Genomic DNA, 23,562 nt, shown 5'->3' on the forward strand with positions numbered 1-23,562 from the left:
AAATCAATCCCGCCCAAGGTTCATGGTCCCCCTCCAGGCAAAAGAAGACGCAAAGGGGGTGAATATCAAAAACCTAAGATTAGTCATAAAGATTTTGGCAGGCATCCTAAGCCGGACACTAGAATAGACCAGGCGCCAGTTGCCGTATTAGCTAATCCCCATAAACCTACCCATATTGACAAGGAAGCTAGCACCATTTCACCCACTGCCTTTTCTGCTGATTCCGTATTGAAAACAGCACTCTCCACCCTTCTACCAGATAGCATGGAACAACTAATTAGGTCCCTCGTTTTTCCAATTATTGAGGGGCTAAAGAGGGTGGAGAAACGTCTTGAGGTTATTGAGTCGGCTATTAGGAGCAAGGATGTTGCAACTAGGGATATTGTGAGTACGGTGTTGTCCCCTTTAAACTTGGGTGTAAAACCAAATAGCTCAGCCCCTAAAGTTACAACAGTACCTCCTAATCTAGCAAAACCCCAACAACAAAGGCTACCTCCCCCAATGATGGTAAATAAACCAGCTGTAATTCCCGTAAACGAACCTATGAGAGGAACAGATAATGTATTCCCAGGAAATTTGCAGGAGGGGGCGGGGAGCACCAGATATACAAGGGTTCCAACGAATAAAGGTCCAATAGTTGAACTCCCCCCTGAAGCTGTGCCTTATGTGGTCGTCTTGACGGGGGTCCCCATATTGACAGATAATAAAAGGGAAGGGTTTGCCCAGTTAAAAAACAAAATCATGCACTGGCTTAGTATACACAGACCTATAACAAATAACATCAATGGTGAAATAGTGCATGTTCGGCAACTCCCATGGCTGGGTGGCAGAAGTAAAGATCTCGAGGGAGATGTAGTCGTGGTTAATTTTAGAGATCCACGAGTGGTCAACTATATTCTAAATTGGCCTTCGGGTAATGGAATGAACTTCATCATACCTCGTGCTTTGACATACTTCTACCCAAGATTACTGGTGTTTCCTACAACCTATGTAAGTGGTCAAGCACCCATTTACCCGAATTATTTAGCTCCTTTTGACACGGGGCGCCTTGCACAAGTACAACACTCAGTACCTGTTGTTGATCCCTCTAGGTGGAATACTGTTCCTCTTAGATTTAACACAAATATTAATTGGGGAATGGAGCATTTAAGATCTTTTACACCCTTGGAGACTGTAAACAGGTTCGATGTTTTTACAGATATGGAAGGGTGCGATTGAAGATTACAGCAGTTGTGGGGTTCGAGGGCACCCCTGGTTGGGGGTGTTACCCGTGCGAAGCCACAACGTATTGATTTTTCTAGCAAACAAGTAGTTGGGTTTGCTCCCCTTACTGATCGAGACCCCATTATTGTATATGATAACATTTGTAGGGAGGAGGTTTTGATGGTTGGTGAGATTTGTGTTACAGACGGAAATGGTTCAATTACAACCTCTAACGTGCCACTGCTTCCGTTTGTGCCAGGCAGGAAAGATCCTAACAAAGGTGGGGTTGGGATTGGAAGCTTAATGTCATGGAATATAGCGGGCTTGCATATAAAACATGAGTCCCAAGAGTGGGTTGACTTTGTCAATGGTTTTGATATCTGTATATTCCAAGAGACATGGGTGTGCGAACCCATGTTCCTGCAGGGCTTTTTGAACTATTCTGTGCCAGCCACTAAGGGTAAAAAGGGCCGGCCTATGGGAGGTTTGACGATTTGGGTCCGGCAAAACCTGTCTTTAAATATAAGAGCTATCGAGACAGGGAGTAGGGACATCCAACTCATAAACCTAGATTTGGGATTGCTAGGGTGCCTTGACCTATACAATGTATATATTAGGGGTAACAAGGGTGGAAAGTCAGAAGCCTTAGCTTCCTTGGTGGCTCTCCTAGACGCCTATTCCCTGGCTAACAATATTATAATTGCTGGTGATTTTAATCGTACATTTGAACCGCTAGATATAGGCGATGACTGTCTAGGGATAGATGAAGATAGGCATTGGGGTGTCCCTCCACTTGATTTAGATCCGATAAAGCGATGGTCCGATGACATCATTTGCCTAAATGCCATCTGCCTGGAGAGAGGCCTCCGTGCGTTGAATGGGAGAACCAAGAGCGATAGGATGGGAGCTTGCACCTTTAATAACAACCGGAGCAGGAGCAGGATAGACTATGTCATGTGCAACCTGGAAATATGGAACCTGGTTAATGATATGGAGGTTATCCATAGGTTGGAAAGTGATCATGATCCTTTGTGTATCTCCCATGGATGGTGGACGTTGTCTAGTGGGAATGGTCGAACAGCGTGGGAACGTCTCCCTCTACCAGTTTCTTCCAATAACACACGTCAGCTAAAATGGCCCCGTGTATTGGCCAACCAAGATTCTATAGCTAGTATAAACAGGGAAGTGGATAGAGCTATCGAGGCTTTGGAGCAGGCTGTCGCTGTTACCCAGGGGTCACAGGAAGCGACAATAATCCATGATAAACTCTTTTTAACTATCAAGTCACATTTTCAGAAGGCAGGTAGGGCTAACAAATGCAGGGCCCCTAACACGACTGCGAAGTGGTATAATGCACAGTGCAGGACGGCAAGGTTGGCCCTGGGCAGCGCCATTAAGTCCAGGGACCTGGTGTTAATTCGTGGTGCTAGAAGCAATTATAAAAACTGCATAGTTGCAGCAAAAAAGGAGTGGGACGAGAGGCACTGGAGAGAGTTGCTGGAAGCCTGCGGCTCAAAGGACTCCAGGCTTTTCTGGAGTATTGTTAGATGGGGGAGAGGTGGCGTGCCCGATTGCCCTGACAACAATGTCCCGGAGGAGGATTGGGTCAAATACTTTAAACCTCAATATGCTGATCCTAACCCTGGCAGGGAGAGGGAAGGGTTTAAGGATGTCTACCCAAATGAGCCATTTTTTAGCCTCAATGAGGTTCTGTTGGCTCTAAGTGTTGTATCGTCGGGTAGAGCCCCTGGGATGGATGGGGTACCGGCAGATCTCTTTATTTATGATAAGGATAGATGGGGCAGATACATCCTTCTCCTTGCTAATGCAGTTGCCCAAGGAGCACCGGTACCGTTGAGTTGGAGGGGTGCAATCATCATTCCCATATTCAAGAAGGGCGATAGGGGATCGCCTGGGAACTTTCGGCCTATCAGCCTGATAGCGACAATACAAAAGGTCGTGGGGAGGATGGTTGTAAATAGACTCATGGAATGGGTGGATGAGCACAATGCATTATCACCCTACCAAGCAGGGTTCCGGAGGGCTACTAGCACGATAGACCAGGTGTTCCGTTTTACTATGGTTCAATGGCGGACTGTGGCGCTGGGTGGAGGCAGCTTGTACGCTGCTTTTGTAGACTTGCGGGCTGCCTCTGACCTGGTGCCTAGGTCCAAGTTGTGGTTTGAATTAAGAAGCCTGGGTCTGCCTGACGACTTGTTGACTATGGTTATGCGGTTACATGCGGCTAATTTCGCTAGGATACAGTGGGGTACGCAGGGCGAGACTACTGATGATTTCCCAGTAGAACGGGGCGTGCGACAGGGTTGTGCGATGGCCCCGCTGCTCTTTTCTTTATTTATTAATGGGGTAGTAGCCAGAATGCTGGCTTCGAATGTGGACGCACCTTCGTTGGCGGGCATCAAGATTCCGATCTTGATGTTCGCTGACGATACGTTGATCCTGTCTAAGACCCCTAGTGGCCTGCAAAGTGCTCTCTGTATTTTTGACGATTTCTGCAGGAATTATGGCCTGGAAGTAAATGTGGCAAAGACCAAACTTATGTTTTTTAACCCGCATCGCAGTGCCAGACCCAGGCTGTTTTTGAGCCAACACCCCCTGGATGTAGTCGGAGCCTTCACTTACCTGGGCGTTCATATAACTGATGATTTAAGATGGGCTCAGCATATTGAATTGGCTGCCTTAAAGCATAGGCAAGTGTCTGGAATCCTTGGGCTTGAGCACAGGAAATCACAGTCGAAACCCATTGCACCAGTTTTGAAGGTGTATGAAGCAAAATCTCTGGGATCTGCACTGTATGGTGCAGAATTGTGGGGATTTGGTAACCTTAACTCGATGCAGATGTCTGAGAATAAGTTTCTTAGGTCATTAGTCGGTCTCCCTAAAAGTACTCCTCTGATCCCAATGAGATATGATCTGGGAAGGGAGGCTGTAGGGGATCTGGCAAGATTACGCCCGATCTTATATTGGAGGCGGCTCTGGTCTACACCAGAACTTAAGCATTATGCTGAGGGCTTTGCAGCAGTGATTAAGGCTGATGTTTTTCACAAGATCCAATGGTTGACCAAACTTAGAGCATTGTTATGTACGCTTGGGCTAAAGATGCTATGGGATACCCCACATGAAGCTGTCTTCCCTAGTAAGCAAGCAATTAAGGAATTGTATTGGGCCTATGTGTCCGAACATGCATGGAGAAAATCTGATGCAGGGTCTATGTCTGGTCGTTTTTTGGAGGTTAAGTCCCTCCCTATACTAGAATCATTTTGGGACATTATAACTAACCCAAGGGACAGGAAACTTTTTTTTCAACTGAGGATAGGCGCCCTCCCATTAAGGTCTTTAACCGGGAGATGGAGGGGGTCTACTGATATTACCTGTCCCGCTTGTGGAACAACAAAGGAGTCCATTGGGCATTTCTTGTTTTCCTGCAAGGCCTATACTGCCCCTCGGCGTATTTGGTTAGCACCGGCTTGCAGAAATGTAAACATTTCCAATGGTACTGTAGCTATGAGAATCATCTCCACTAGTTCCTGTCTCCAAATGACTGTTGCAACCGCCAAATTCTTGTGTTGGGCATGGTCCATTAGGCAGAGCACCATTGCCTAGGAGTTAACCGTCTAGATGAATGTGATACTGGGATTGTGCTAATTTATTGTAACTATGCTTATCCTTTTTAAATTGATTGTTTTTTATGATGTATGATATTAATAATTATTGTGTGTACTGCTTTTATGAGAAATTCTCGAATAAAGCTCTTTGTATTGTATTGTATTGAAGTAAAAAAAAGAAAAAAAACTGCGGCTATTGTGGACATGGTGGCCTTCAGGACCAGATGACATGTGTGGACCCTACAGTTAGACCTCAGATTTCAGTGGGCTCAGCATCAGTGCTGTTTCTCAGACTCCATTCAGATCTTGTAAAAGGGTGCAAGATCTTTTATGCTGGCAGACAGATGCCAACCTCACCTGTGCCAGGCCACTCTCCCTTTCCCACTTGGATTTCATGGTTGCTACAGACGCATCAGTGCTGTGGTGTGATGGTCATCTGGGCAAGGTGGAAATCAGAGGCTTCTAGTTTCCGGTGAAGAGCTAGCTCCATATAAAATCTACTGTAGCTTTTTGTTCGATCTTTCTACCCCTACAATCTATCAAGGGGAGGAAACTGCAGATACACACAAACAACATGACTGACATGTAGTCTCGCAACAAGAATGGTCGAGTGGGTTCCTAAATCTTGTGTCAGAGGCTTTACATCTCTAAAGGTGGCTGGTCAAGCAGAAAATCTTCCTGGTAGTCAAGGAACTAGCTGGGTTCTTTATTCTGAGATGTCACTGGACTGCACCCAGCTAGATTTATTCACCACTGTTGAACGCAGAGTCAGCATTTTCTGTTTTTGCATTGGAATTTCCTCCAAGACACTTGTTAAAAAATAAAATAAAAAAAGAAGCAGCATTCCGGCTGGAATAGAACAGAGGTGTGTTTTTGTTTTTCAACTACTATCTTTCCTTCCTTGAGTTCTGAAGAAGATCAGAATAGAATAGGCACACACTGTCCCGGCATATTGTTCGATGCTCCGTTTCTGAGTGTGTGGAAGGCAAAATTGTTGAAATTGATGTCAACACGCAGAGGTGGTGGCTAAATGTGTCTCCACCAAGTCACTTCCAGGGCAGTGGGGAGCCACACAGTGCCACCTTTAAGCATGCAGGAGCACAGCTACTAAAGTCTCTGGAACCAGTCTGGCTCCTGGTGATACTCTAAAGGAAGTAGTGTCAATGTAATAGTTTTCAAAATTCAGTGCTTCAATACTGCTTGCTTTATTTAGAGTTTCTGTGTAACTGATTCCTATTCAATCTCGCCCCAAATATGTCAAATAATAATGATGTTCAGCTCACAGAAGATTTATTGAAAGAAACCTGCCTCTATATCCTGGAAATTATACAACTCCCTCTGTAGAAGTATAATTTTGGCCAAAGCAACCCTCCCAATCAACTGCATTGGAAACCTCGGTCTCAATCACCCTGAGCTCTAAAACTGGACTATAAGAACATTGTGCTAGTAAACCTCTTGGCTGCATGTGTAAGACCTTTTCATGGGATCCCGGGGCAGTTGAAAATTGAGGGGCCTATCCTGGTTCGCTGCTAGTGTTCAACCACAGGTGTTTCAGCGTCACTATACTATTGCACTCCACTAAATAATCAAGCCCCTTCCTTTGGTCACTTGCCTCTCTTGGTGTGGTGAGATTAAACAGCCAGGGGTTACTCTGGTAGCAGTAAGAAACTCAGACACCGTGTGGCATAGCAAATAATAACACACAGTAAAGACGGTGTTCAGTCTCTGATACAACTTCTACAAATAATAAAGTAAGTAAAAGGAGCAGTGAAAAGTAGTGCCTTCTCCAAAATGTATAGGTGCTCTCTCCTATTGCATCTGAGATGCATCTCCAAACTTTTTTTGCCGTTCAGTTTTAAGGTGATTGATTTTTAAATGACATTAAGCCTCATGACTTGTGTTTTTCTATGTAGCAGTGTCCCCACGCAGTTGATAATCTTCAGGACTCATTTGGTTTATTACAGTGCCAGTAAACACAGTTCAATGTTTGCGACAAAGGGGCAAGACGCAGGAAAGCTGTATGTTAAGTTTGCTATGCTTCTCTGGCCTTCTCTTTTAATGCAGTATTGCTCAGAGTGCAAATAGAACAACTCAGTTTAAGGTTCAGTAAATTGGTTAAAAAAAATTATGTATTCCTAAAACGACCCACCAAAACAAAAATGGTCCCTTCCAATGAAAACAGAAGTACAGTAGAAACTAGTCCAAGATTGGGCAGGGTGTTTATTAACGGTTCTTTGGGTTTATCATAGTCCATCTTTCTCATTCCTGTATGCTTTACTTTCCCAGCTGAAATGCCTCTTATGTTCAGATGGGTGCAATTGATATCTTTTTTAATTTACATGGATGTTTTGGTGATAGTGCCCTTCTCCATTTATGATGGGCCCAAGATGTCATCTTGGATCCTTTTTAAAGACTTTTCCCAGTTTCCCAATCTTCCTCTTTGTTTCCCTTCGTTTCCATTCTGCTAATTCCCTTTTTTCCATCTCATCCTTCCTTCTCTGCCACTTAATAATGGTGTTTGTTTGTTTACTGCAGAGTCCTGGCAGAGAAGCTGGAGAAATGGCTACAACTGATGCTGATGTGGCAGCCACGTCAAAGGGGAACTCATCCAACGTATGGCCCCCATGGGTGTTTCCGGGCACTGGATGATATCCTCAATTTAAAAGTGAGTTTAAAATGGGATACCATGGTTACTTTTCCAGAGAGAAGGTGTTGTGGACTGGTAACCAGGGAGCAGAGAGTGTTGCATGAAGACATGGCAAGAGGGCGCAAAGGGTCTCTGAATTATGGTACTGAGCTTCTCATGACCCAAGACAGACAGGCATGAACATTGTATGTAACATGAAGGATTTAAATGAGTTAGGTATTTTGCCAGATGGGGAGACTGTGAAAAAGCATGCCGTTACACACTCATGTTGAAATAGAGATTTTGGTTGGTTAAGTCCTAATGCAGGATAAAACGGCTGGAGCAGGTATGAAAGGTCGATGTAGGTTTGAATAACCAGGAGAGCCTAAAATGGGCTGATAATGTTGCACAAGAGGCTGACGTGGACAGATACTTAAGCTACGGGTACCCCATACAGGGCAGTATCCACTACGAACGCCCAAGAGAAAAACTAAAAGACAATGGCTGAGGGTCCTTTTTAAGATTTAGAAGTGGATTGTGAGATGCCCTTCTAGAGAAAAACTGTCAGATAACATCCCCAGCACAGTAGATTATGGATATGGACACTTTATAGAACACACCACAGTCTGGGGATGGCACAATTTGTTCATATGTGCGTGCATCTTTGAGTGCAAGTTTGTTCATATGTCTTTCATGATGTGCAGGCTTAGTTTAATTGCCTGTTGCCTACTCAGTGTGAGACTGTTCACTTCTTTGTACCCCTGTGAAGAGGGTGAGTCGGTTTGAGTTTGTTCCTATGCAAGTTTGAGATTGTTGGCTTAGTAAGTGAATTTTTTTCAAACAGCTATGGCCCAGTATCTGTGAGTGATTAATTCTGCCAGTCAGCCACCATGCCATAATCCCAATATTCATTAGTGCTTTACGGATGACAGAGGTTTTTTACCCTGAACAACCTTTTGTATCCTAATTCAGATAATCAGCAATATTTAGACCAGTCATCCATCCAGCATCCTTCACAAAGGTTCTTGGAATAGGGGGTTATATCACAACTCCGGTCTCACCTTCAAATTATGATTTCATCAACAGATTCAAAATAGGCTACAGACCATGTAAGGATTTTGAAACCACTTAAATTGCTAGATGGAAAAGCATCTCTTTGCTAGAGACTAAGGCCTGGACTCTGAACTGATTTCCCCCTAATCTGTCCAGAATCTTTGACAAAGTGCACTATTGATTTCTCCACAGGTAGCTGGTGGACACCTTTTTTAGAATCGGTGGAACAGCTTCAGAGTTTCAGGTTGTAAGTTTCTAACTGCAGTCAAGTCAGCAGGTGAATCTGAAGGGCTGCTCTGAAATCACTGGGCCATGCGTAGTGTGCTCCAGGGATCAACTTTGTCACCAGTCATCAGCTGTCACACTGACTATATCCAAATAAGAATGACTCAGGATCTGGGAGACTGTTGAATTCTCGCTGCTTGTCAAATTTGTGGAAAAATCCATAGATTGAGATTGGATCTTCCTTAATGGATCAAAAATGTAAATCATACTACTAGGGTGCAGCGCAGGTGCTCTTGCTGGACTCTTACTCCTCCATGGGCACCCCCTCACCTTACGACATGTCTGCAAGCTAGGTTGTCTATGAGTCAGAACTGTTTCATTCACTAAGTAAATCTTGTGACCAAGAATGTATTTCACTGAAGCAAGATGGCTCATTCGAGGAAATTCCTACTGACTCATCAACCCTGCTAATAATCCTACTTAATCCTGCAACTGTAGCGTAATGATTTAGGGTGTCCAACTTCACATTTAATCCTTGAATTGTAGGGAAGCCTTAGTGACAAGCAGAGGAGTCCTTACTCTGAACTGTTGAGGACTGACTTGCATGCTGCGCTGCCTACACTTGGAGCCTTATGGCACATGTTGGGAGAAAATCCAGGAGCTCTGGCAGTGAGATAGTGGTGAATAGCAAGACCAGCATGCTGGCAGGAGGACCAATGTAGAGTTCGAAGGTGTCACTAGGTTCCAGTAGCGACCAGCAGGAGAACAAAAGGTCTTTGGTCAGACCTGGTGCACAATGGGCATAGCCCTCATGAAGCGGCAGGATGGGGAAGAGATGTTGTGCCCAAGTGAATAAGACTGCCTAGCCTGTGTCTCCACAGTTCAAAAAATGGCAGTCGGAACCCTGGAAAGAAGAAAGGCGGTGGCTGCAGCTCGATCAGATTTCTTGTGACTGCCATCTGAAGAGAAGACTGGGAGGGGAAAACAGCAGAGAAAAGTGAGCTAGTTGAAATATTACACACTGCAGAACACAGGTTAAGGCAAGGCCTGAGTAGAATAATGAGAGCGCTGCTGCTGAACAGAGTAAATATAAGGTGAACAACTCGCTGGCAGCCCCAAAAGGCAGATAAAAACCAGCAGAATATAAACTCACCTGAACATACAGCGATGCTTTGGAACAGTTGAATGTAAAAAAGGACATCTCAGATGAACCATCGGATCCGCTTAACTAGTGAGTGAGTGGTAGCAATAGTTAAACCATCATTGGCAAAACCAATAGGTCGTACCTTTTTTTTGACCAATGCAAACTTATTGGCTTTGGCAGTGCTGTTTACAGGTGCCGTTCAGAATTGGCAACAATACAAATATTCATTAATGAAGGTATTGACCGCAACAATGAAGTTAAAAAAACAAACTGCGACGATTTAATATGTTTGCATGCGCGTGTATGTGTCATGATGCTATGGCATTCCCAGCATCTCCATGCATGCGTAAAGATGCAGCCATTTTGGTTTTTGTTTTAATTTACCATTTCAAGGTTTTGGACACCCATTTTGGAGTGGTAAATATATATATATATTTTTTTAAAAGCTTGTCGAAAAACACCAAATCTTAAAGCGATGAATTCTAGGGAGACGAAAGGAAAAAAGGTGGTTTGAATTATGCTGATTGACCCACTGGGCATTTAAGGACTGACGTAGGCTGACACAATTTCAGTGTCTCCTGCTTATGTGAAAAGAGATCTCTACACTATAGCTGTAAATGTAATATAAGGGCATACAGAGGGGAAGCCAATATGTGTTGATGACAGTATACCGAACTAGGGGTATTTTGTTGATAATGAACAAAACATTGTTTTTTGTAAGAGTGAATTATAGGGGTTTAGCAACCAAACTGTTGAATCGCCACAATGATCCCTTTCTATAAACTTGAATCGTACAATGTTCGGGCAAAGGGCACATCATGCTTTGGGCAGTTCGAGGTGCATTGCACAGTGCTAGGGTGCGGGAGGGGGAGTTCTTCAGTGCTTTGGGTTCATTGTGCAAGCAAAATATAGAGTACTTTTTCATTCAGGGTACACGTCTGGGACCTGAGGGGTAGCAGCACTAATTTAAAAACAGTAACATTCCACCCTCTGTGAACTTGGACAGACACCACAGAAACATATGCAATTGTGCTGGGAACATGGGAGATGGAATAACTACTTTTGATCAGTGCTTATCTGTCCTGGGTCTACAAAATAAAACATTGCAGACATCGGGCACACTCTTGGCAGACCCACCAAAGGCAGTAACAATGGTGGATGAGATTTCAATTTCGTAAAAGATTTAGTAAAGGATGCATGAAAGGATAAACGCCAATCCAAAACACTTGTTATGCAAAATTCATACTAAACTAAGTAATTTTGTGTGTGGCGAGGGACTGATCTATATATTTTGGGGTCTTCATGGTACCGAAAGGCACTTCTCGTCTGGGGTCATAACTTATCCTGTAGGATCAATTATTTCTTTACCTGACAGTTATATACTAATAGATTCTCAGATAAAAGACGTCTAGTCAAGGTAGTCTGTGATCACTCCTCTCTTGTACTAACACTACACACCAAAATTAGAAAGCGATTTGGGGATTGGTGCTTAGCCTCATGGTAACTCCTGAATGAAGTGGTTAACAAACTGCTACTTGCATCAGAAAATTCGGATTCTGGCATGTAGCTGTAGATACACATGCTGTAATGGACATGTGCAAGTTGTTTTTCTTCTAAGTCTTCTTGAGTCACGAGATACCGTGACACCACCTATTGCTGGTAATGTGCATGGGTATTGGCTCAATTTTTTTCCACCATCGGGTTCTAACGTGTTCCTTTTGAGAATCATTTCGATGCCGCATAGTGATCTTGCTGGGCCCTTACGTTTCCATCTGCCTCTTCAGTTGAAGAAACAGTGTGTCTACTTCAGTTAAAAGCATTCTAGTCGTCTCTCTTTAGCTTTCATTGTCGACTACTTTGGCACCCCATACGGGGCCTGGCCCCTTCGGGCCTCCTTCCATTCCTTGACATGCAGCCATAATGGAAAGGACTCCATTCCGCTACTGCCCGAAGTGTCGAGCAAAGTACATTAGGGCAGACCTTCATCAGGTTTGCAACCTTTGTCTGTACCCAGACCATCAGGAAGGCTCTCGCTTAGCATGTGCAGCCTTTTGAAAGAAAAATGACTCTCCGATACCGTCGGGATTGTCAACTTGTGTCTCCATCTGTGATGCACTGATGTTCAGAAGACCCATCCCTGGGCCTGTTCGGAGAACAGGAGACTGCGGCCGGGCAGCAGCTGGAGCGTTCCTTGGCAGAAATGTAACTTTCGGAGCTGGAAGAGGAAGCATCCTCCAGCATCAATGAGCCTCCACCCGCCCAGCGCCCTTCTACCAGTTAGCCGCAGTGAGTATCGTTGCCTCAGCTTCCATTGGCCAGCACCACTTGAAAACCGAGCAACACACTCGAGCATGGCTCCTCGATCTCATAGGCCAGCCATTTGACCTCCTGTCCGCCAGTGCCACACGGCCATGGTCGACTGCGAGATGCTGACAGGAGTACACTACATGGCATTGAAGTACAGTTTCAAGACATGCCCTTCCACATCAGCAAGCTTTTCAGCTCCGAACTCACAACCGCCCTCGAAGCAAAGCTCAACACCAAAGACTTCAGAGCCAAAATCAAGTTGGTGCTGGCAAACCATTAGACTCACTCCGCTCCGAGGAGGTCAACTTCCAGAGCTCCGTTCTTTGTCTCTCCCAGGATCAGGAGCAACCTATCCTTCACCAACTTCAAGAGAAACGCAACACCAGACAGCAGCAAATTCATATTCAGCCTGGAACTGGGCAAATCTTGGCTAAACTCACCTTTGAGGAGGCCATCAATGCACCTTTGGACATGGCTCCTAAAAAAAAACCTCTAAGCCACGATAAGAGCATATCACTAGCACTTCCACCTTGCACTTAACCTTCTCCTTCCCAGCCGTCTTAACCACACAATCACCCGGTCTTCCCGCTGCTACCAATGGACCCTCCGTTAAAGTCTCCTCAGGGTTCCCCTGCTTCCTGGTTTAGGGTGGATGGCCTTAGGTCTCTCAGTGACCACTAGGATGCACCTTATGACACTGAGACTGAGCCGGACCTATATCCATCTAAACCTTCTGCTTTGGATGATGCAACTGCATATCATGAGGTACTGCAAGGAGCAGCTGCTTCCCTTAAAGTCGAGATGCATAAGCAGCTTGATCAGGATAACTTCCTCATAGTGCCTCTATCTTCCACTCAAAGATCCTTGCAATACCTTCTAGTGCTTTAGGAGCCAGTTTAGGTACACTAAGGGTGGACAAGAAGTTTAAAACTTCCCCCTTTGACCCTCCTTACATCCAGGGACAGCATTCATCTGACTCTTTAGTGGTGCACACTGCACGGAAACGTTCATACTTGCCGGGGCACGGTGAGCCCCCCCGCCCACTGGTCCAGGAGATTAAGGAGGTTAATGCAGCCAGGAAAAGGTAGAGGTCAAATCCGCTGCACCTTGACATATCGTTAATTCTGTAGGGTTACTCTCGGTGCAACCGTGCTCACTGGAACCATATGGAGGTGTTGTCGCAACACACCCGGACTAGTGCAGAAAGAGTGGTCAGGAGTTGGTATCGGAAGGTAAAAATTTCTCCACTACCAACATTAGGTGTGTCTTGGATACAGCAGACACTGCTACCTGGGGCATCAAAACTAGTATTGTTCTATGCAGACACACCTGGCTGCATGCTCCTGGTTTTCAGTCAGAGGTTCAGTAGCATCTGGTCAACTTGCCTTTCGATGGTGAACATCTCTTTCAGCCTCAAGTTGACCAGATGCTGAAAAAGAATAAGAAGGATACTGATACAGACAAAGCCATGGGCACCTTGTAGACCCCCACGGGTTGTGGCCCCTTTTGCCGCTTGCAGTTCCGTGGCAGAGCCAAAGCCACCACTCCTGAGGCATCCACCTCCTTCCCCTAACACTAACAGCAAACGCTCTCATGAGGTTACGACAGGGGGGATACAAGGGCAGTAACGGCTGTGGTAGGGGAAAATCCGCAGCCATCAAAGCAGCCGCACCTGCCAAGCAGTGACTCCCTCTATACCCCCAACCCAACCCCGACCATTTAACCCCTGTCGGGGTAAGGTTGCAGAGGTTTTCCCCCCGCCAGGCGGAGATCACCTCGGACCAGTGTGTTCTAGATATTAGTCAAGAGGTATTCCCTAATACACAGGCAAACACCCCCAGACATCACCCCCGGCAGAAAACATCAGCATCTGCTCCAAGAGTAAATGCATGCACTACTCAGCAAAGGGGCTATAGAACCTGTGCCGCCACAACAGCGCAGTAACCATATACTTCCTGAACCCAAAAAGGACAAGCCATTCGGGCCCATCCTCTACCTTGGGCCTCTCAATAACTATGATCTATCAGAGCACTTTCACATGGTGATGCTTCAGGATGTCATTCCTCTACTACAGCAAGGCTGCCCTCAACCTAAAGGACACCTACTTTCACCAATCCATCCACCCTGCACATCGAAGCATCCTCCGGTTGTGATAAATGGTCAGCATTATCAATTCTAAGTGCTGCCCTTTGGAGTAACCACAGCACCCAGGGTGTTTATAAAGTGTCTTGCAGTGGTAGCCGCTCGCCTTAGAATAACTTATGTCCATGTCTTTCCTTACCTGGAGGATTGGCTGATCAAGAGCACCATGCAGCAACAATGCCTTGCGCCCCCCCAAGCAACCTTACATCTCTTGCACAGCCTGGGCTTCACCATCAATGCAGGCAAGCCCATGCAAGACCAGCCTTTTATTGGAGCAAAATGTGCCTTTCGAGTGGGAAAAGCATACCTTAGCCGAGCAAGGATACAAGCATTCCATGCAGTGCTACCTCTTTTTCAGCCACATTGCCAGGTGATAGCCATAAAGGTCATGCGCCTCTTGGAGATGATGGCCTCTTGTTTTGCCACATTCCCACATGCTAGGTTACACATGCATCTGCTGCAGGAGTGCCTTGGAAGGTCATCTTTTCTGTCTCTATGCTCCATCTACACCCTCACCCTTTGTGCCCAAAAAAAACAGCATAACAATGGAGCCGATGCCCATGCTCATTACCAGCAGTCAGGAGTGGTTCCTGTGCCTGAGCATTGGGGCTTCACGCTTGCCAATTTTGGGAGGCATTTGGATGGTAATTCCTGGCAGCAATTACTATCTACAAGCCAAAAAACACAGTGCGTGCCTTGGAGCCAGGCTGAAACGTCACCCTCCCTCACTCGAGGATCAGACAGTTTCCAGAGGCACATGCGCATTTAGTGCGCATGTACGAGCTAACTTTCATTTTTAGGAGAGCGGGGGTGCTGTCAAGATTTGAGAGTAACTTGTAGATTACAAGTTACAATTCCTAAAAAATGTTTTAGGGTTATAAATCACCTGTGCAGAAATCTGACTGTAAAGTGCGTACCAGGCCTGAAAATCCCTGTGGGTCTAAGCTTTTCCTCTTCCAAATGAAAATAAAGTTGTGCGATCGGGACTGGTATTAGAGGGGCTTTTAGTAATAATATTTTAAAAAGCACCACCTAGTCCTTTAGACACTTGAACAAAACCAGTAATATTTACACAGATTGGCCTCTTTAGACTCCAGATGGTTGGATTTAGCAGCCCAGGTCTGAGCAACTATCGTTTTGCAGTCAGGCAGCTGAAGTACCAGGAAGTAAAAAAGTGTGCCCGTGGGCAACATCGAGTGTTGCTTACGAAGCTGAGAATACATCTGCCGCCAGCGCTGTCCCCAAGAGTCCACACATTGGCCTTGCGTGAACACCTTGTTTCCAGAGCACTTATTAGTTCTGCCAAAAAGTGAACAGCAAAAATATACTCAAATAAGATATTAAATGATATGCTTTTAACGTGCCAATTTGTTTGCGCTCCAAAGTGATTGCCTTTGAAATGCCACAAACGTATTTTCACGGTGTGTATAATTAAGTTATAGGTGACTCTGTTCTGATTTTACACAAACAGGGCTTATTGTGATCTTGGTTATTCATGTTATGAAAACCATTTGAGTACACAATGGAAGACTGTATCCCTGGCACCCTGGAAAATCTGCAAAGTGCAGAGCCATGCAGCTGTTTGTAGTTGAGTAATTATACTGCCCAACTTCATCTCTATACACTCCCAAGGTGGCAAAATGCAACGTGCTGGCAACCTGTAAATAGATACATGCATTGAGAAGTATTTATTAAACGTGAGTTTTTAAACATGAATTGAGAAACATCCCTGCCCCCCCCTCTGATTACAATGTTATTAGTGAACTAAGAGGCAAGTCAGGGGTTGTGGGTACCCATATGTGGTCCAGATTCTTATTATACCTGGATGAAAGTTACACTACTGTACGCCAATTTTTAAAAATGTTCTCAGGGGGAGACTCCTGAACCCTCTCTCATAAACGTCCATCTCGGTTGAGCACTAAAATTGGTTAACCAGGCTTACACTCCTTTGCCCAGATGACTGAGGAGAGTGGAGTGCCGCCCCCCCCCCCCCCCCGGTAAAAAGTCTCTTCCATCGACTGCTCATGCATGCCTGCCTGCCGTCGCCTCTGCGATCTGTTTGGAGGTGAGCCCACCACTCATCCAGTGCTCCACGCTGTGTTAACTACTGGTCCCGGGCGCTATCTCATTACCTGGTTTTATAAGGCCATACGAGGACTGGCACACGTCCCTCTCGACCCACTCTGCCGGCCGAATTCGGGAGGCCACTTCATGATAAGGAATGGGAGCGACTCGCAAGTTGCTGCCCTCGCTGTCACGCTTCAAACGTGAAGCTCTTGCACATGCACTGAGATTGTCCAACTCTCCAGCAATTCTGGCACCCCATTCACACTACAATGCGAGAGGTCATAAGACTCCTGGACCTCGATTCTTGGGAAGCCTGTTCACTAGGCGTATTTAGATGTAGGAAGCAGCTCAAAGTGCAAACATGCTTCGTGGCCCTGGCCCTTCTGTTAACCAAGCGTGCCATCACCATGCACTGGCGCGTACCAGCAGGCCCCCCTCTAGAGGCCTGGATAGGAGTTGTACTTAAGTGGGGTGTTGCAGAGGAAGACGCGCTTCGAAATGAGTATCCTTCTTATTCTTTTTCAGCATCTGGTCAACTTGAGGCTGAGAGACATGTTCACCATCGAGTGGGCAGTGCTACTGGTGCTTCTGCAAACAACTGCCGAAGATGCTACATCCCCATTGTCACAAAGCCCGCAAGGCTTGCCCAAATAAACGCCCTTCCAGGCAGAGACACCCACTTTCTCCATGAGGTCTCCTTAATCTCACCCAGTAAGTGCCCCTGCTGCAGCCAAGTCACCGAGGTATCACAGCGCGTTTCCCTGCGCCAGCACACCCCGTCATCTTCATTGCTGTCGCAACACTTGCCCCCTTCCTCTCCACCGTACATTCCTGTATTTATGTCCCAAGTTGACATTTCAGGTTTATTTCTTGGGTACGGTGCTAGGAGGCAATGCCTCCCACAGTGGTAGCTCCCAGATACTAGGCACCCCAGTGAATGCTCCATGCAGTTTAATCAGTAACTGTTATGAGGAAGACTTTGCCACAAATGTACCACTGTATCTTCGAAGTAATGTATGTAAAAAAAATGTTTTTCTATGCATTGGCCTAGTGAGCTTTAGACACTAAGATAATAGAATAGCCACTCTGAGTGAGGTATAAAACCTAAAGAGGTTAGTGCCATCTGCACACCGATAGATCACATATGAAATGGAAGAATTGCAGATCTTGAGAGATCTGATACTCATGCATGCACTATTGGCTATCATAAAGGTAGTTGAAGCAACCATGGAAGGCTAAGCCCTAAAGAGGTAAATGGAAGTTCGTATTTTCTAGGTACAGCTTGTTTGTGCCAATGAATACATGCCACTTTTGTACCTTGCTTATCGTCTAAAGTATTGCAGTGCTGTTGTCTTACTAGTGGAGCTTCCATGTATAATAGAAAACACAATAAAAAAATTTCCAAAGAAAGAATGTGTTTCACTGCTCCCGCAACCTTTTCGAATCTTCTTGCTGTTACTGGTATATCAACGAGCCACTCTTACCCTCAGCGCTCCAGCTCATCGATTATTTCAAGTGTGAGTATACTCACTAATCAGAGGCTCAGTGACTGTCTTGGTTCACTTGTCTTTGGACAGCAGGTGCAAGTTTGTGCAATTGTCCATAAGCCTGTGTATCAGGGAGTGTGAGTTTGTTCACATGTCTGTGACCAAAATGGCGCTTGCTTCTTTTTATGCCCTGAGATCACTGACTGGGTTTGCACAAGTGTCTCAGAGGACCAGTGCTAATGGCTTGTTTCATACCAATCAGCGGTATAACCCTTCATCTTTTTCAGTTGGTGCAGGTGTTGAACATGGTGACAGGCATGCTACACACGTACTCGGTGGTGGACGAGAGCGAGAGCTTGCAAAATTTGATGACTCGGATCGCAGAGGACTCTGGCATTTCAGAATCGGACCAGGAATTGCTCCAGGAGGCAGGGCTTGCTTTGGACCCTCAGAAACCTGTCACTCAGTGTATTGCAGAGAGCAAGGTAAGTAGTTTTGTGTACTTCAAATGATCCAGAGATCCTACATAACCAGCTTTATCAAAAATCTGGTGAAATCCTTTTACCACTGATACCTCAGTGGGTCAATAATTTCGTCCCTTGACTTCCTTCCCACATCTAATAATCCCATTAGATTCGATTTTGAATGTGACCTCCAAAGTTGTAAAAGCATATGATAGATCTTTTCCACTCGCCTCGGATGCACCCCTTCTATCTTGCCCCTTTTCACATTACACATAGTAAAGACGCACATTGATGGCATATGGCACCTATGGCACTCTCTTTAAAAAAAAAAATGTATTTTACATTTTATTATTATTAATTTTATTTAAAGTTGAGTAATTGCCTGATTCGGATCCGAGTCACAAAGATATTCCTATCAACCTTTCTGAAACTTAACTTTGATGTTTTTATTCTTCTTAGCTTAATGACGGACGGACAACAGAAACAGACCTCTTTTTTCTGTTTGACAACAGCAAGACTGTTTATGAGCCCCAAATATCATTACGGCCCCATCCTGATAGCGTTATCTGTATCCGTGAGTATCTGCTAATTACTGCTATTTAGCCCTATTTCTGCTACTACTGCTGTTATGACTAGATTTGCAGAGTGCTTGGCATGAGTTTTGATACTTGTGTGTCTTTGTTTGTTTACCAGTTGCCTTTGAGTGTTTTAACGCTTCCATTAAAAAAAACAAATATTTATTTTTATTAGTTTTTCCCCCCCAAATAAACCCACAGGCAAACTGACATAATGCAGCATTGCAAAATCAAATTGGGGCCATCATAAGAAATCTCAAGCTGCAGGTCCCCTTATCCCCCTCCCCCCCGCCACAAGTGTGCTGTAGATGCTCGCAGCATAACCATTAAAGGTACATCTAAGTCTCCTGAGGCAGAAAATTCAACAACAGTAGTGCAGTGCAGGTAACAAACTTTCATATGAACTCAACGCTTGTTCCACAGTGCATGCCCAAAATTATGCTCCTAGTGCTATGGCGCCAGGTGCACCTTCTTGATCTTCCAAGTACGAACCCTCCTCTGAACCCGTCTCTGGTGCCTGTAGCAGTACAACTAACGCCTCCCATGCTGCTTCCAGTGCCTTTTCATTAGTAGATCGCAGGGCCTGTTGTAGCCCAAGTGTACCTTCGCTCAGTGCCCATTTGAGGGATTCCGCCCTCCATCTCCCCACACTGGGCCCTCTTGCTGATTTCCAGTGCAGTGTGATCTCTCTTCTTATCTAATACAAGGCCCAAATCTATAAATTTGCTCGTCACTTTAGTTTTAGAGGTATGCGGGAACCAGTGTTATAAACAAACACCCTGATCCGGGTCTATGTTACGATCAGTTATGCCACACAGCAAATCTAGCACTTCCACCCAATATGTTCTCAAACAGGTACATCCCCACATCATATGCTGGAAGTTGGACCCCTCCAAACTACACCTCGGGCACTGAGCGGCGGCCGTATTAAAGAATTGGTTAATCTTAGCTGGTGTTAAGTACGCTCTGTGCAGTATATAAAATTGCACCAATTGAAATCTGGTGTTCCTCGTGCTTTTCCAGGCCCTTCTAACCAGCTGGGTCCATGTCTTTTTGGGGATTTCCCTGCCTAGGTCTGCTTCCCATTTCCCCTGTAGCACGCGCAACGGTTCTAGTGCTTCAGTCAGCATGCGCCTATACAGGCACGTGATAGCCTTAAAGGTTCCTGCAGCCATTACCACATATTGGCATGCCATTGAGGTCTGCGGTTCCGACAATCCCGTCTTCCAGTACCGTTGCATTGTCGAGACTAGTGCCGTATGCAGCAAGTAGTCCCCCGAGGGAGACCATATCTATCCTGCAGTGCCGGAAAGGGTAAAAGGATTCCGTTCTCATAGAGGTCTCCCAGCACCTGAACCCCCAACACCTTCCATTCGGCTAATGCCGTCCAGTCCCCACCATGCGGAGGGCCGTACACATGCCCAGCGGAATCTCCGTAGTGTTTTAACACTTCCATGTCATCGCTTTTTTATGCTTGCTTTTGTTGTGGCAGTAGGTTTGTTGCTTTCATGTCATTTGTTTTAGTCATTGTAAGCCATTGATTTGTATGTTGGTGTTAATGTTTTCAAGAATTTAGCCCTTCAGTGCTTTGTGTGTCCTTGATCTCCATGCTTGTGTGCCACTTATTCTGATGCTGGCATGTCATTGGTTCAAGTGTTTGCTTGCTGTTGGGTTAGCCATTTGTGTGTCATTAGTTTTGAAGTTTGTGTTTCATTGTAATTGACGCTTGTTTGTCACTGGATCTTAGGTTTTTTTTGTGATTGAACAAACAATCCATGACATAACAGCATTTAATTGTAATTGACATAAATACTTTCAAGTAGCAAATAATTGTGTGGCTAAGGTATTTCCTTACAATATGCCACAAAAATATTGCAGGTGAAAAGTAAAACGGCAATTAATGTACAAGAAAATAAGTGCGTAGCAATAAATATGAATAAAATAAACTAACATTTTCTTTATACATTGGCTAAATGGCTAGATTTGTGAAAACAAGTATTCTATTTTTGCAACAGGGAAATATTATATTAACATTCTTTTAAACTTTATTTATCATTTTGCATACATTCTTAAAATGTGTTACCAAATAGCACCAATTACAGTATTGTACAAGTACATCCGTATAGTGGAAAAGTACATATCCATTCAGGTCGAGCCTGGGGCGAAAAGCAACAAGGGGTTACTCGTGGAGTCACATCAACCAATAAACAAAGTGTCATGTCTGATGCATTTTAATTTTACCCTGGTCAACTTGCCCATCATTGCAGCCGACAAAGGGAATCAAGTCCTTCAACCCCACGTGATGACCCGTGTCACCTCTTTTGCTAAAGGGGCTTGCTCTAGTCCGATCTTCAACCCTAGTAGTGTCTACCCCTTATACAGGGTCAAGCGCATTCAGATTATTATCTACTTCTTCTGTACCTGACGTGCGGTTCAAGTATGCCTGATGTGGCCCCCATATATCGTGTGGTCTGCCACGTGTTGGCATGAGAGCATTGTCGGTATCTGCCTGTGTGTTACAGTAGGTCATGTCATTGTGCCATTCCGATATTGTTTGTAAGGGGCCTTCATTCAGCGCATAGCGATTCTCCTCCCTGCCATTAAAAGATCTAGAGCCACCAGATGCTGATTTGTTTTTGGAATGTCCTAGTCAAAGCCCAGTAAAGCCGCTAATTGCGTGTCTTGGAGTGGCAGCCCCACCACATCCTGCAACACCTCCAACACTGTTGCCCAGTTTCTACAGATCCCAGGGAAGAACCAAGCCACATACCTGAAGTCAGCCACCTCGACGCCACACCTCAAACATCGATCATCGCTACTCAGCCCATATTTTAATAATCGTGCCGGTGTGTAATATAACCGGTTAAGGTATTTAAAATGTACTAAACGGTGCTGTCGGTTCTGTGAAATAGTTTTAGTTAACGAGCAGCAATCTGCTAATTGTTTGTCTGTTATTGCTATTCCCAGGTCATCGTGACATTCCTGCCGTGTCTTTGTGTGCATCGGGACAACATTTGTTCTCATGAGCTTATATAGTGTTGAGATCCCCCGACGGGGGGACCGTGTCTGTAATAGATATGTCAGTGGGGCCATTTCCTGTGGTTCCGATTTATCGGGTCCTAGCAATGTGCTGAGAGATTGACGTGACCTGTGATAGTGGTGGTGCTATGTCAGGAGTTTTTGATTGGCTCTGTTCCTAGGTATTAATTACACCACCCCCAAAGAAGTCCCCCACGCTGTCTGTTTTCAGCGCACGTAATGCCTGTATACTGTATTACTGCCCTGTCTATGCAAGTGGAAATTCCAGCTGAATAGGCGTGGTGTGTGCTGTGAGCGGAAATATACGTGATTTATTCCAGTTTGACTAAACCCAAGTGGCTACCAAATTTCACCACCTCGCGCAATACTGGGGCTAGATTATGTTCGAGGTCATGCACATACATTAGTGTATCATCCGCATATGCAGAGATTATTAAATTATCATTAGGAAATCTGATACCATGGTGAGCATGGTATTCTCGCAAGGCAGTGGCTCCGCAACCAGGGCATACAGAAGCGGCAAGAGCGCGCATCCTTCTTGTGATTGATTTTGGAGGAGATAGCACGCCGTTCATGCGCACACCCGCTAACGGTTTAGTGTACAGGACCTGGATTTGTACAGAAAATGTTGCCGGTGCCCACCCGCCGCAGCACCACCAGCATAAAGGACCATTCAACTGAGTCAAACGCTTTTTCAGTATCTAAAAATACGGCTGACGTGTGGACTCCAGGGTCAATTCAGGAAATCGTGCTGAAGAGAGTGTGAAGATTACTGGTAAGTGATCAACCAGGGACAAACCTGGGTTGTTCTGGGCCTACATTACCAGGAAGTAGAGGGGCCAGCCTGTTCCAATATTTTGGCAAACAGTTTTGTGTCAGTAGTAAGCAGCAATAAGCAGCAATAAGGGCCTATATGATGAGCACTACGCAGGGGGCTTACCCGGTTTTAGCAACGCTATCAGCAGCGATTCCCACATAGTTGGAGGCATACCGCCCTCTCGGGACATCTCTTCAACAGGCTGACCATGTGTGGAATAGGTTTGTCCTGATAAGCCTTATAAATGGCTACAGTGAAGCCATCAGATCCCGGTGCCTTCTCACTGGGCATATCTTTAAGTGCGGCTACTATCTCAGTCGGGCAGAGAGTGGGGACCTTCAGCCTCTCCCTAAGAGTGTTGGAGAGCCAATTCATGGCAATATAGGATAGATAATCCGGAGTAGCGTCATCATGCGTTTTTCGCAAAGTGTACAATTTAGCATAGTAATTATGTAATCCATCCAATACTTGGGCCGCTCCTCTGACTGGTTCCACTTGTACATCGTGCACCATGAGCACCTCGTTTTCCTCCCTGTTAGGTTGGATGAGGGCTGCCAATGTAGCGCTGGGACTTTTTCCCTCCCCATATACCCCAGCAGTGGCATATTTCTCTAAATGTGTCATCTCATTTTGTGCCAATTCATTAAATCCCACCAATTTAGCCTTGGTCTGTGCTAGGATCTTTGGGCAGGACCCCGACCATGACGTGTGCTCTTGCTCCATCAATTCCTCTTCTATTTTCTGTAGTCTATTTTGGATAGATCGAAGCACCCCGCCATATTTCGAA

General features: G+C 45.3%; 1 protein-coding gene across 1 annotated transcript in view; it reads left to right on the forward strand.

Annotated features, from left to right (window-relative positions):
• IKBKB (inhibitor of nuclear factor kappa B kinase subunit beta) overlaps window positions 1-23,562 on the forward strand; it is a 432,685-nt gene that overhangs the window by 241,372 nt on the left and 167,751 nt on the right. Inside the window, exons 10-12 of the mRNA XM_085634081.1 lie at window positions 7,365-7,494; window positions 18,168-18,365; window positions 18,804-18,918. Coding sequence (XP_085490207.1) covers window positions 7,365-7,494; window positions 18,168-18,365; window positions 18,804-18,918 — 443 coding nt within the window. The remainder of the gene's footprint in view (window positions 1-7,364; window positions 7,495-18,167; window positions 18,366-18,803; window positions 18,919-23,562) is intronic.

This window comes from Triturus cristatus, chromosome 11, assembly GCF_964204655.1.
Source record: "Triturus cristatus chromosome 11, aTriCri1.1, whole genome shotgun sequence".
In the NCBI taxonomy this organism is placed as follows: Eukaryota; Metazoa; Chordata; class Amphibia; order Caudata; family Salamandridae; genus Triturus; species Triturus cristatus.